Genomic DNA, 15,236 nt, shown 5'->3' with positions numbered 1-15,236 from the left:
ACTTCGATATCTCCCTTTTGCTGGTGGTCTCTCAAAAAGTGATGCCGGATGTCTATGTGCTTTGTGCGGCTGTGCTCAACAGGATTCTCCGCCATGCGGATAGCACTCTCATTGTCACATAGGAGTGGGACTTTGCTCAGATTGTAGCCAAAGTCCCTGAGGGTTTGCCTCATCCAAAGTAGTTGCGCGCAACACTGTCCTGCGGCAACGTACTCGGCCTCAGCGGTGGATAGGGCAACGGAAGTTTGTTTCTTAGAATTCCATGACACCAGGGACCTTCCTAAGAATTGGCACGTCCCCGATGTACTCTTCCTATCGAACTTACATCCAGCATAGTCGGAGTCTGAGTATCCAACTAAGTCAAAGGTAGACCCCTTTGGATACCAGAGCCCGAAGCAAGGCGTAGCAACTAAATATCTAAGAATCCGCTTTACCGCCACTAAGTGACACTCCTTAGGATCGGATTGAAATCTAGCACACATGCATACGCTAAGCATAATATCCGGTCGACTAGCACATAAGTAAAGCAAAGAACCTATCATTGACCGGTATGCTTTTTGATCAACGGACTTACCTCCTTTGTTGAGGTCGGTGTGTCCGTCGGTCCCCATCGGAGTCTTTGCGGGCTTGGCGTCCTTCATCCCAAACCGCTTTAGCAGATCTTGCGTGTACTTCGTTTGGGAGATGAAGGTGCCGTCCTTGAGTTGCTTCACTTGGAACCCAAGGAAGTAGTTCAACTCGCCCATCATCGACATCTCGAATTTCTGCGTCATCACCCTGCTAAACTCTTCACAAGACTTTTGATTAGTAGAACCAAATATTATGTCATCGACATAAATTTGGCACACAAACAAATCACCATCACATGTCTTTGTAAAAAGAGTTGGATCGGCTTTCCCAACCCTGAAAGCATTAGCTATTAGAAAGTCTCTAAGGCATTCATACCATGCTCTTGGGGCTTGCTTAAGTCCATAGAGCGCCTTAGAGAGCTTACACACGTGGTCGGGGTACCGTTCATCCTCGAAGCCAGGGGGTTGCTCTACGTACACCTCCTCCTTTATTGGCCCGTTGAGGAAAGCGCTCTTCACATCCATTTGGTACAACCTGAAAGAATGGTGAGCGGCATATGCTAGCAAGATTCGAATTGACTCTAGCCTAGCCACAGGAGCAAAAGTCTCCTCAAAATCCAAACCTGCGACTTGGGCATAACCTTTTGCCACAAGTCGAGCCTTGTTTCTCGTCACCACCCCGTGCTCGTCCTGTTTGTTGCGGAACACCCACTTGGTTCCCACAACATTTTGCTTCGGACGAGGCACCAGCGTCCAAACTTCATTTCTCTTGAAGTTGTTGAGCTCCTCCTGCATGGCCAACACCCAGTCCGGATCTAGCAAGGCCTCCTCTACCCTGAAAGGCTCAATAGAAGAGACAAAAGAGTAATGCTCACAAAAATTAACTAATCGAGACCGAGTAGTTACTCCCTTGCTAATGTCACCCAAAATTTGGTCGACGGGATGATCCCTTTGGATCGTCGCTCGAACTTGGGTTGGAGGTGCCGGTTCCGCTTCTTCCTCCATCATTTGATCACCTTGTGCTCCCCCTTGATCACACGCCTCCTGTTGATGAACCTGTTCATCGTCTTGAGTTGGGGGTTGCACCATGGTTGAGGAAGAAGGTTGATCTCGTTCATCTTGTTCCTGTGGCCGCACTTCTCCAATCGCCATGGTTCGTATAGCGGCCGTCGGAACATCTTCTTCATCTACATCATCACAATCAACAACTTGCTCTCTTGGAGAGCCATTAGTCTCATCAAATACAACGTCGCTAGAGACTTCAACCAAACCCGATGATTTGTTGAAGACTCTATACGCCTTTGTATTTGAGTCATAACCTAATAAAAACCCTTCTACAGCTTTGGGAGCAAACTTAGAATTTCTACCCTTCTTCACTAGAATGTAGCATTTACTCCCAAATACACGAAAGTATGATACATTTGGTTTGTTACCGGTTAGTAGCTCATACGACGTCTTCTTGAGGAGGCGATGAAGGTAGACCCTGTTGATGGCGTGGCAAGCAGTGTTAACGGCTTCCGTCCAAAAGCACTCGGGGGTCTTGAACTCTCCTAGCATCGTCCTCGCCAAATCGATGAGCGTCCTGTTCTTCCTTTCTACCACACCATTTTGCTGTGGTGTGTAGGGAGCGGAGAACTCGTGCTTGATCCCTTCCTCTTCAAGGAACTCCTCCACTTGAAGGTTCTTGAACTCGGATCCGTTGTCGCTCCTTATCTTCTTCACTTTGAGCTCAAACTCATTTTGAGCTCTCCTGAGGAAGCGCTTGAGGGTCCCTTGGGTTTCAGACTTATCCTGCAAAAAGAACACCCAAGTGAAGCGGGAAAAATCATCTACAATAACTAAACCATACTTACTCCCTCCTATGCTCAGATAGGCGACGGGTCCGAAGAGGTCCATATGCAGCATCTCCAAGGGTCTTGATGTCGTCATCACATTTTTGGTGTGATGAGAGCCTCCTACTTGTTTCCCTGCTTGACAAGCTGCACAAGGTCTATCTTTTTCGAATTGAACATTAGTTAGACCTATCACGTGTTCTCCCTTTAGAAGCTTATGGAGGTTCTTCATCCCCACATGAGCTAAGCGGCGATGCCACAGCCAGCCCATGCTAGTCTTAGCTATTAAGCATGCATCTAGACCGGCCTCTTCTTTTGCAAAATCAACTAAATAAAGTTTGCCGTCTAATACACCCTTAAAAGCTAGTGAACCATCACTTCTTCTAAAGACAGACACATCTACATTTGTAAAAAGACAGTTATATCCCATATTGCATAATTGACTTACAGATAATAAATTATATCCCAAAGACTCAACTAAAAACACATTAGAAATTGAGTGCTCATTTGAAATTGCAATTTTACCTAAACCTTTTACCTTGCCTTGATTCCCATCACCGAATATAATTGAATCTTGGGAATCTTTATTCTTGACGTAGGAGGTGAACATCTTCTTCTCCCCCGTCATATGGTTTGTGCATCCGCTGTCGATAATCCAGCTTGAACCCCCGGATGCATAAACCTGCAAGGCAAATTTAGGCTTGGGTTTTAGGTACCCAACTCATGTTGGGTCCTGCAAGGTTAGCACAAATATTCTTAGGGACCCAAATGCAAGTTTTATCTCCCTTGCATCTTGCCCCTAACTTCCTAGCAATTACCTTTTTACCCTTTCTACAAATAGCAAAGGGAGCATTGCAAGCATAATAAATGGTAGAAGGTTCATTTGCTATTTTCCTAGGAGCATGAATAACATTCCTTCTAGGCACATGATGAATAGCATTTCTTTTAGGAACAATATTTCTCCTAGTAACATTTCTATCATACACATAAGAGGAACTAGGAGCAAACATGGCATGAGAATCATAAACATATGAATCAAAAGCATCATGACTTACATTTCTAGTTTGTCTTCTATCATGATACAAAAATGCATGGTTCCTTTTAGCACTAGTAGCCATAGGGGCCTTTCCTTTCTCCTTGGCGGGAATGGGCTCCTTATGGCTTGTTAAGTTCTTGGCTTCCCTTTTGAAGCCAAGCCCATCCTTAATTGAGGGGTGTCTACCAACCGTGTAGGCATCCCTTGCAAATTTTATTTTATCAACTTCACTCTTGCTAGTCTTAAGTTGAGCATTAAGACTAGCCACTTCATCATTTAGTTTTGAAATTGAAACTAAGTGTTCACTACAAGCATTAACATCAAAATCCTTACACTTAGTGCAACTTGTAATATTTTCAACACAAGAGTTACTTGCTACTTCTAGTTTAGCAGTTAAAGCATTAATTTCACCTTTTAAAGAAGAAATGGTTTCATTACAAGTAGAAAGTTCACAAGAAAGTATTCCATTTCTTTTAACTTCTAGAGCAAGAGAATTTTGAGCACTAACAAATTTATCATGCTCTTCATATAAAAGGTCTTCTTGTTTCTCTAAGATTCTATCCTTTTCATTTAAGGCATCAATCAACTCATTAATCTTAGCTATCTTAGTTCTATCCAATCCCTTGAATAAACTAGAGTAATCAATTTCATCCTCACTAGATTCATTATCACTAGAAGAATCATAAGTGTTATCATTACGAGTGATTACCTTCTTTTCCCTTGCCATGAGGCAAGTGTGATGCTCGTTGGGGAAGAGAGCCGATTTGTTGAAGGCAGTGGCGGCGAGTCCCTCATTGTCGGAGTCGGAGGAGGAGCAATCCGAATCCCACTCCTTGCCGAGATGCGCCTCGCCCTTGGCCTTCTTGTAATTCTTTTTCTTTTCCCATTTTTCACTCTTCTTTTCCTGGTCACTATCATTATCGGGACAATTAGCGATAAAGTGACCAATCTTACCACACTTGAAGCATGAGCGCTTCCCCTTCGTCTTGGTCTTGTTGGGATGCTCCTTGCGACCTCTTAGCGCCGTCTTGAAGCGCTTAATGATGAGAGCCATTTCTTCATCATTAAGCCCGGCCGCCTCAATTTGCGCCACCTTGCTAGGTAGCGACTCCTTGCTCCTTGTTGCCTTTAGAGCAATGGGTTGAGACTCGTGGAGTGGACCGTTCAACGCGTCGTCGACGTATCTTGCCTCCTTGATCATCATCCGCCCGCTCACGAATTTTCCAAGTACTTCTTCGGGCGTCATCATCGTGTACCTGGGATTCTCACGAATATTGTTCACGAGATGAGGATCAAGAACAGTAAATGACCTGAGCATTAGGCGGACGACGTCGTGATCCATCCAGCGCGTGCTTCCGTAGCTCCTTATCTTGTTGATAAGGGTCTTGAGCCGGTTGTAAGTTTGAGTTGGCTCTTCTCCCCTTATCATGGCGAATCGTCCAAGCTCGCCCTCCACCAACTCCATTTTGGTGAGCATGGTGATGTCGTTCCCCTCGTGAGAGATCTTGAGGGTGTCCCATATTTTCTTGGCATTGTCCAAGCCGCTCACCTTATTGTATTCTTCCCTGCACAAAGATGCTAAGAGAACAGTAGTAGCTTGTGCATTTTTATGAATTTGTTCATTGATAAACATAGGGCTATCCGAGCTATCAAATTTCATTCCATTCTCTACAATCTCCCATATGCTTGGATGGAGAGAGAATAAATGACTACGCATTTTGTGACTCCAAAATCCGTAGTCCTCCCCATCAAAGTGTGGAGGTTTACCAAGAGGAATGGAAAGCAAATGAGAATTCGAACTATGTGGAATACGAGAATAATCAAAAGAAAAGTTTGAGTTAACCGTCTTTTGTTTGTCGTGGTCGTCGTCCTTTTGGGAAGAAGAGGATTCGTCGCTGTCGTAGTAGACGATCTCCTTGATGCGCCTTGTCTTCTTCTTCTTCCCATCTTTGCGCCTGTGGCCCGAGCCCGAGTCGTTGGACTTGTCATCCCTTGGCTCGTTGACGAAGGACTCCTTCTCCTTGTCGTTGATCACAATTCCCTTCCCCTTAGGATCCATCTCTTCGGGCGGTTAGTCCCTTTCTTGAAGAGAACGGCTCCGATACCAATTGAGAGCACCTAGAGGGGGGGTGAATAGGTGATCCTGAATAACTTCAAAACTTAAGCCACAAAAACTTGTTAAGTGTTAGCACAATTATGGCCAAGTGGCTAGAGAGGAGTCAAAAACACAATAACCACAAGAAATCAATCACAGAGATGACACGGTGGTTATCCCGTGGTTCGGCCAAGTACAAAACTTGCCTACTTCCACGTTGTGGCGTCCCAACGGACGAGAGTTGCACTCAACTCCTCTCAAGTGATCCAATGATCAACTTGAATACCACGGTGTTCTTGCTTTTCTTTTCTCAATCCCGCTTGCAAGGAATCTCCACAATTTGGAGCCTCTCGCCCTTACAAAAGATGTTCACAGAGAATCACGGAGCAAGGGAGGGAATGAGCAACGCACACAAGACTTCAAAAGATCAGAGCAACACGCACACAAGCAGCAATAAGAGCTCGCAACACAACTCAAAGAGTACACAACTCCACAAGAGCTCTATATGCTATCACAATGAATCGAATGCGCTAGATCAATGTCTTGGTGCTTAGAAAGGTTGTAGGAATGCTTGGTGTCCTCCTCCATGCGCCTAGGGGCCCCTTTTATAGCCCCAAGGCAGCTAGGAGCCGTTGAGAACAAATCTGGAAGGCCATTCTTGCCTTCTGTCGTCGGGCGCACCGGACAGTCCGGTGCACACCGGACAGTGTCCGGTGCCCGATTCCTTTCCTTAATAGGCGCAGCCGACCGTTGCAGATCTGGCGCACCGGACAGTCCGGTGCACACCGGACAGTCCGGTGCTTCCTTCCGACCGTTGGCTCGGCCACGTGTCGCGCGCCGATCGCGCGGCCGACCGTTGGCCCGGCCGACCGTTGGCTCACCGGACAGTCCGGTGCACACCGGACAGTCCGGTGAATTTTAGCCGAAGTCGCCGGAGAAAAACCCGAGAGCGGCCTCTTCGGCCGAGGCGGCCTGGCGCACCGGACACTGTCCGGTGCACCACCGGACAGTCCGGTGCACCACCGGACAGTCCGGTGCCCCAGACCGAAACAGCCCCTTGGCTGTACACAGCCAAGTCTTCTCTTCTCTTCTTCTTTCTGTTTCTAACACTTAGACAAGATATTAGTACACAAAACCAATGTACTAAGGCTTAGAAACATACCTTTACTTGATTTGCACTTTGTTCAACCATGGGCATATTCTCACATTTAAGCACTTGTGTTTGCACTTAATCACCAAAATACTTAGAAATGGCCCAAGGGCACATTTCCCTTTCACTAGGCTAGAGGTAATTCGAATATTGTTGGCCTATGCTACTCACCATTCTTTCAGGCTGTTCCAAATGGATGTGAAGAGCGCTTTCCTCAACGGGCCAATCAAGGAGGAGGTGTACGTGGAGCAACCCCCTGGCTTTGAGGATGAACGGTACCCCGACCACGTGTGTAAGCTCTCTAAGGCGCTCTATGGACTTAAGCAAGCCCCAAGAGCATGGTATGAATGCCTTAGAGACTTTTTAATTGCTAATGCTTTCAAAGTTGGGAAAGCCGATCCAACTCTTTTTACTAAGACTTGTGATGGTGACTTATTTGTGTGCCAAATTTATGTTGATGACATAATATTTGGTTCTACTAACCAAAAGTCTTGTGAAGAATTTAGCAGGGTGATGACTCAGAAATTCGAGATGTCGATGATGGGCGAGTTAAGCTACTTCCTTGGGTTCCAAGTGAAGCAACTCAAGGATGGGACCTTTATCTCCCAAACGAAGTACACGCGAGACTTGATCAAGCGGTTTGGGATGAAGGACGCCAAGCCCGCAGACTCCGATGGGAACCGACGGACACACCGACCTCAACAAAGGAGGTAAGTCTGTTGATCAAAAGGCATACCGGTCTATGATAGGGTCCTTACTTTATTTATGTGCTAGTAGACCGGATATTATGCTTAGTGTATGCATGTGTGCTAGATTTCAATCCGATCCAAGGGAGTGTCACTTAGTGGCCGTGAAGCGAATTCTTAGATATTTAGTCGCTACGCCTTGCTTCGGAATCTGGTATCCAAAGGGGTATATCTTTGACTTAATTGGATATTCAGACTCCGACTATGCTGGATGTAAGGTCAATAGGAAGAGTACATCAGGGACGTGCCAATTCTTAGGAAGGTCTCTGGTGTCATGGAGCTCTAAGAAACAAACTTCCGTTTCCCTATCCACCGCTGAGGCCGAATATGTTGCCGCAGGACAGTGTTGCGCGCAACTACTTTGGATGAGGCAAACCCTCAGGGACTTTGGCTACAATCTGAGCAAAGTCCCACTCCTATGTGATAATGAGAGTGCTATCCGCATGGCGGATAATACTGTTGAACACAACCGCACTAAGCACATAGACATCCGGCATCACTTTTTGAGAGACCACCAGCAAAAGGGAGATATCAAAGTGTTTTATATTAGCACCGAGAACCAGCTAGCCGATATCTTTACCAAGCCTCTAGATGAGTCGACCTTTTGCAGGCTGCGTAGTGAGCTAAATGTCTTAGATTCGCGGAACCTAGATTGATTTATAGCATACATGTGTTTTATGCTTTTGATCATGTTCCTTAATGCATTTTGTTATTTAGTTATGGTGCTCAAGTTGTACAAACACTCCCTGGATCTCAAAAGTCCATGTGTGAGTGATGCACATATTTAGGGGGAGATGTGCTACAACTTGACCCTTTGAGACTAACCGTGTGCTTGAGTCTGCTTGATTTAGTCTCAAAGGTAGATTGAAAGGGAAAAGGTGGACTTGGACCATGCAAGACTTCCACTGCACTCCGATGAGAGGGTAACTTACTCCAAGTTCATCTCAATATCCTTATTACCTTTGTACTCTTATTTGAAGATTTTGGTGAGGCAATGGGGTTTAAGGGTCAAGATTGATCCCGTTTTGGTGCTTGATGCCAAAGGGGGAGAAAATAAGGCCAAAGCAACAAATGGATCAGCTACCACTTGAGAATTTTGAAAATAGTAGAATAGAGCTTTTGGTTTGTCAAAAATCTCTTATTGTCTCTATTGTCAGAAGTTGGCCTCTTGTGGGGAGAATGGTTGATTATGGGAAAAAGGGGGAGTTTTTGAAATCTTTGATCAATTTCTCTTGGAACAACTCTCCTTATGTCTCAACAAGTGTGTTTGACTTAGAGATAGGAAATTGAGTTTGATTTGCAAAAACAAACCAAGTGGTGGCAAAGAATGATCCAAATATGCCAAAATTGAGACAAAACAAATTTTTGTTTTTATTTGCATTGATGTTGAACTTCTTTTAGTTGCTTTATGTTGTGTTGGCATAAATCACCAAAAAAGGAGAGATTGAAAGGGAAATGTGCCCTTGGGCCATTTCTAAGTATTTTGTTTATTGAGTGCCAACACAAGTGCTTAAGTATTAATCTATGCCAATTGATGGACAAAGTGCAAATCAAGAGTAAAGGTATGTTTCTAAGACTTAGTACATTGTTTTGAAGACTAATGTATTGTGTCTAAGTGCTAGAAACAGGAAAAGACCAATTTGGAAAAGACTTGGCTGAGCAGCCAAGACTCTGCGCAGTCTGGGTGCACCGGACAGTGTCCGGTGCGTCAGGCTGGCGGCTATCAACTGGCTGCTCTCGGGACTTCGACGACGGCGTACGACTATAAATCACCGGACTGTCTGGTGGTGCACCGGACTGTCCGGTGAGCCAACAGTCGGCCGGGCCAACGGTCGGCCGCGTAATCCGCGCGCGACGCGTGGCAGAGCCAACGGCCAGGAGGGGGCACCGGACTGTCCGGTGTGCACCGGGCAGTGTCCGGTGCGCCAATGGCTCTGAATCTCCAACGGTCGGCTTTGCCAAAGAAGGAAAGAAATCCGCACCGGGCTGTCCGGTGCGCCAGGCGACAGAAGGCAGGAATTGCCTTCCTGGAATGCTCTCAACGGCTCCTAGCTGCCTTGGGGCTATAAAAGGGACCCCTAGGCGCATGGAGGAGAACACCAAGCATTCTCTAAGCATTCCTAAGCACCAAGACTTCAATCCCGCGCATTTGATTCTTTGTGATAGCAACTAGAGCTCCATTTGAGTAGAGAACACTTTGAGTTGTGTTGAGAGCTCGTGTTGTGACTTGTGTGCGTATTGTCGCTCTGATTTTGTGTCTTGTGTTCGTTGCTCATCCCTCCCTTACTCCGTGCTTCTTTGTGAACATCAAATTGTAAGGGCGAGAGGCTCCAAGTTGTGGAGATTCCTCGCAAGCGGGATATAGTCAACAAAGCAAAACACCGTGGTATTCAAGTGGGTCTTTGGACCACTTGAGAGGGGTTGATTGCAACCCTCGTCCGTTGGGACGCCACAACATGGAGTAGGCAAGTGCTGAACTTGGCCGAACCACGGGATAAACTATTGTATCAATCTGTGATTGATCTTCTTATGGTTATCGTGTCTTGCAAGAACTCCTCTTTAGCCACTTGGCTTTATTGTGCTAACTCCTAATCAAGTTCCTATGGCATTAAATTTTAAGTTTTACAGGATCACCTATTCACCCCCTCTAGGTGCTCTCAATAACATATACTTGAGAACAGTAAGCATAAAACAAAAAAATAGATCACATAAGTGTGCTAAAGTAGTCTAAAGTTTCAATCCCCAGTATTAAAGTTTTAGTCTCCAACTTTAGAGCATGTTTGAGTACAACTGTCTAGTTATTCATTAAACTAAAAATTAGTTTATATTAGCTATAACCGGCTAACAACTAGTTCGAAACTTAGATTTAAAAATAGCCAACCTATTAGCCATATTATTTAGATGCACTAATGTTAGCTAGCTAATGATTAGCCTATGATATCCAAACATGCTCTTAGCCATTAAAGTTTAGACTAAAAAATATATATAAACAGAACCATAGACACATCTACATATATTCCTCTTTCTTTCTAACCTCTTCTTAAGTGGATCCTTACCCATGTGTGTTTTTATATGTAGGACAACTCTATTCATTACTCTAGGTGATGATCACCCACCCTAAAAAGACTTGATAAATCTTCATTAGTTATTAAGACATTCCCTCGGTTCACAAAATAATATAACTACATGTTTTATGCTGATCAAACTAGTTTAAGTTTGCCAAATTTGTAATGAATATTATTAGTGTTTATATATTTAATATAATGTACTAGAAAAATATATTCCATAAATAATCTAATAATATTTATTTTATATCATAAATGTTAATACTTTTATATAAAACTTTAACCAAAGTTTAAGTCGTTTGACTCTTCAAAAGAGAGAATTACATTCTTCTTGTGGATAGATGGATTAATATGTAAGTCATGAATAATTAGGCATGCATGTTTTCTCAAAATATGTCTAACCCCTTTATAGATTTTTGTAGTTATATAAATTATTTGTGTAATGCGATTATATAAGTTATTGGAAAAAGTCCAAATTACTTGTTGGTTTGTAGCTAATGTCGTAATTTAGTCTAGAAAAATATATTACGATTTTTTAATTATTTTGATAAGTTACAAATCAGATAACACAATAACTTTAATGATATAAAACTACATATGAAATAATGATGAAAATTTCTTAACATATTTTTCTAACATAAGTTATGATGTCTTGAATCACCTTAGAAAATATGAACTTAAAATTCAACTTATACGTGGAGAAACAAAAAGGACAAATCTCCCTCTGATAAGGTTTATCTTTTTTGTTCCTCCACGTAAAAGTTGAATTTTAAATTCATATTTTTCTGAGGTCGTTGAGAATATCATAACTTATGTTAGAAAAAATTGTTAAGAATTTCTATCATTATTTTACATTTATTTTTGTACCATTAAAGTTATTATATTATCTGATCTTTTACATATCAAAATAATTATGAAAAATCATAATATATTTTATACCTTAAGTTATGGCATTAGCTACTAACTAATAAAATTTGAATGAAAACTCAGTTTGTACATAAAGAAATAAAAAATATATTTTGTTTAGGTATAGATTGAACCAACTCAAACATACAGAAGGGTAAATTGGACTACAAATAATTTAGGGGGTTATATAGACATTGCCCATAGGCGAGAGAAGTGATTTAGACTTTTCCTAAGTTATTTGTGTAACAGTGTAAGATAAAAAGTTGTGCATGATACTTGAAGGTCCAGCGCGTGCCTTCGCCCCAAAGACTAACGACCACGCCACTACTTTCCATGGCCTACCGACATCACCGAAGTGAGATAGCATATAAGAACCACTTCTTTTCCTCTGTGTGCTTAGGAGGTCAAAATTTGGGAAGCTAGGGTTATGGTTTAGGGATTTGGGGAAAATAAAATTAGGGTCTATATTTCTCCCTTCTGTTTATCATTCCAAGGCATAGAAATATAAATATGATGCTTGGGGTTTGCTCGGATTCATCCAAAAACCGAAGTTAGTCTAGTATGTAGGTTTTAGATCCAAGACCAAATCATGACTCCAGTGCCAACTTTAGACTTCTAATGATCTTATCTTATAACCCTAGCCACTAGACATGGTAGAAAAGAGAGAGTGTACCTCCATTAGGGTTAGGGTATGTGGAGATTTTAATCTCCATGGTACATATTTGGGGAAAATTCTTCACCATTGGGTATAGTGGGTATAGGTATGGAAAGTAGAATCAAAACCCGGTTACCCGTGGATAATATTCACTAAGTAAAATTAAGTGTGCAACCCAATATGCAATAACCCAACAACTAACCCTACCTCTGCTAACCCTTTTAAACAACCATCCACCCAACCAAGGCGACCATCCACCACGCCACGCCCACCAGTTTGTCGCCACCCACCTGTCCCCTCAAATTCGTCAGCTCCTTGCCCTCATGGCCTCGCCAGCTTACCTTTTTCCATTGGGTTTTACCTTTCATACTTTGTTTGAGTTCCAAAATCTATATGTGTTGGGATTAATGAAGTTACTATTTCTAGAATGTGTCACTTTGCTTGTTACTTGCCAGATTTATCTGTGATGTATTGTTGTTGGGTTTGTGTGGCTATTAATGTTATAGAATACAATGTGATCATGCTTTTTTTTGTCATGATGGGGATTTATTGGAGATCCGATACCTAAAAGAGGATAGGTATGGGATGAATCATATTCCCTTGATGGTTATGGAGTATGAGGATGAGTATAACTTCATGGGATGGGGATGGGGACATGGGGTGTCCAAACCCAGTGGAGAATTCCCACTGACACCTCTAGTTTGGTGAACAGGAGCGACCAGAACGATGACGATAGCCTTTCTTTCAATAACCAGGTAGAGATAGATTAGACAAACGTTGGTTTGCAAGCTGCTCATTTTCTTTTTTTATATACAGGATGCGCGGAAGGGACTCTCAATCGATTGATAGATTGTTGTGTCCCCATTAGGACGTGGGCAGGGTGCCCGCTTGGTCAAGCCAAATGATATTGACCCAACAATAATGAGGAGTCTGCTTCTTTTCTTTCTCTCCTCTCTCGTCTCTCCTTCAACTTAGTAAAAAAAACTAAAGTGGTAAGTCATTTAGATCGCTTAAGGGTCTGTTTGGTTTAACTGAAGATTCTTAAAATTTTGGTTTTAGTTGTGAGCTGGGAGAAAGCAGTTGTGAGCTGACGATTGTGGAAAAAATGAAATTTATTTGGTTAAACCAACTGTCAACTATATTTTAAATTGATGCACTTAGTTTTGGTGGTGTGCTCACCTATACCCTTAGTCGTGTTTTTTGCTCAGCTGTGCCCTTCCAGTGCTATAGAACAGAGGGGCACAACTGAGCAAAAAACACGACTAAGGGTACAGGTGAGCACACCACCAAAACTAAGGGCACACATTTAAAAAACCCTTAGTTTTGGTGGTGTGCTCATATAAAATAGGGTTTTTTAAATGTGTGCCCTTAGTTTTGGTGGTGTGCTCACCTGTACCCTTAGTCGTGTTTTTGGGCGTGCCTCAAGTCCCACCTTAAGCGAACGCTGTAAATAATGTTTTCGTGCTCTCTCTAACTTTACGGTACCAGATAGGGTGTGTCACTACGGGAGTTTTTTTACTGCATACACGACTCGATCTGCGTAGTGTTTCCTTTACAGTTCTTCGCTGCGTATAGTCTTAGCTGTCTTCGATGGATCATATAAAATAGGGACGCGAAACTATAGATGACAGTTTGTAGATTCAAGTTTAAAATATAGAATGAAATGTAGATGACAGTTTGTAGATTTAAGTTTAAAATATAGAATGAAATAGATGTGATACTAGATCCGCTGTAGATTGCCTAAGTCGTTGGGCCTCCTGTCAGTGCCAGCAGCCTTTGCACAAACAAGTGGCGTGTCGTCAGGTAGACGTGCCGGATGAAGTAAGCAGCGCTAGTGTTAGTGCTCCCTTCCGCTAGTGCTTAGTGCGCACGAAAAGCAAACGCACGCTGGCTGTTCAATTGCAGCACCAAAGGGGGCTCCCGCTCTAAACCTACTACAACCTATGAATGATCAGCCAATTTGTGAGTGCACCATCTGATGTTTATTCGATTTACATATGTATATAAGACGTAATAAGAAGCAGCTAGTGAAAGCACCCGGAGCCAACCCCCAAAGTGAACTAAACGTAAACGACCAGAGTGCGCGACGATGGCTGCCGGCTACCTGCCCCTCGCCGCCGCCGCCGCCGCCGCCGCCGTCACCCTGCTCGTCGTCGCCACATCCGCCATTCCGGTGGCCGCCGCCAAGTTCAGCGGCAGGAACAGGATGGTCATCATCCGCGCCCCCGGGGCAAGGGTCGTCTCCCCTGGCGGCGCTCTCAACAACAAGTGGCAGCAGCAGCGGCGCCTGGTGGAGGACGACGTGGCGCCGGAGTTTGGCGGCGGCGGCGGCCAGCTGGTGGGGGGCGCGGACGGCAACAGCCTTGGCCTCGTCAATGACAGGCCGGTGTGCCTGCACAACGGGTGCGCCCAACCGGGACAGAGGTACACCCCGGGGCACTGCACCTACAAGAACGGATGCCCCCATACCCCCACCACTGCCGAGCGCGCAGGTCCCATGCAGCACGCATGAGCTGGCTCCGGCCGGCCCGGTCATCCGTTCGGTGAGGACGCCATGCCAGCCAGGCTAGCCAGCGCGCGCGCAGTTGCACGAATAAACGAGTGCGTTGATCTGCTCGACCTACTAGTCTTCTCCGTACTCTGGTTTTGCGATGGCGGAATAATGTCAACACAAGTCGCGCGCAAACATTCTGTCGAACAGCTTAAGCGCATCTTCCAACTTCTCGTTCTGTCCAAACGCATCAACCATCTCATTGTAGTTCTCGGCCCCAAACCTCGTCACCGATTTTGGGATTTGGCCCCACGAATCAAAATTCGAGCTTCTCATCCTTGAGATCTATGGTATTCGCGAGCCGGCCATGGACGGCGACGACGCACTCGACAGCGATGTAATAAGCCGTCTGTCACGACCGTGCGTGTGCCGGACGCGACACAACGAGGCTTGTGCCGCGTTGTGGGCTGTGTTTGTAATGTGCTGTAATGCGGGAACCTTGTCCGGGTCCAAATAAGCGTCGCGTCTGAAAACCTGGAGACTCTGAAGGAAACGCTAAGAAAGTGTTGGTGCCTTTTTCGGGCATCAATCAGTAAACAAGAACTGCGGCGGTGCTCTCTGCACAGGGCCGGAAGGTCCGTGGTCTGGGGTCGGACAATCCGCAACCTGACGTAGGGCTTAGGTCTTCCTG

General features: G+C 44.4%; 1 protein-coding gene across 1 annotated transcript; it reads left to right on the top strand.

Moving 5' to 3' along the window:
- Positions 1-13,968: 13,968 nt before the first annotated feature.
- LOC103650216 (uncharacterized) lies at positions 13,969-14,882 on the top strand. Its single transcript, XM_008675836.4, has one exon. It carries the CDS (start codon positions 14,144-14,146, stop codon positions 14,564-14,566), a length of 423 nt encoding a protein of 140 aa, XP_008674058.1. The 5' UTR covers positions 13,969-14,143; the 3' UTR covers positions 14,567-14,882.
- The last annotated feature ends 354 nt before the right edge of the window (positions 14,883-15,236 follow it).

This window comes from Zea mays, chromosome 3 (assembly GCF_902167145.1).
Source record: "Zea mays cultivar B73 chromosome 3, Zm-B73-REFERENCE-NAM-5.0, whole genome shotgun sequence".
NCBI classification, from domain to species: domain Eukaryota; kingdom Viridiplantae; phylum Streptophyta; class Magnoliopsida; order Poales; family Poaceae; genus Zea; species Zea mays.
The sequence above is the reverse complement of the archived record's forward strand: the minus strand, read 5'-3'. Positions and strand labels throughout refer to the sequence as shown.

Coding starts and splice junctions, on each gene's coding strand:
- LOC103650216 (XM_008675836.4), top strand. CDS start 14,144: ATGGCTGCCGGCTACCTGCCCCTCGCCGCCGCCGCCGCCGCCGCCGCC.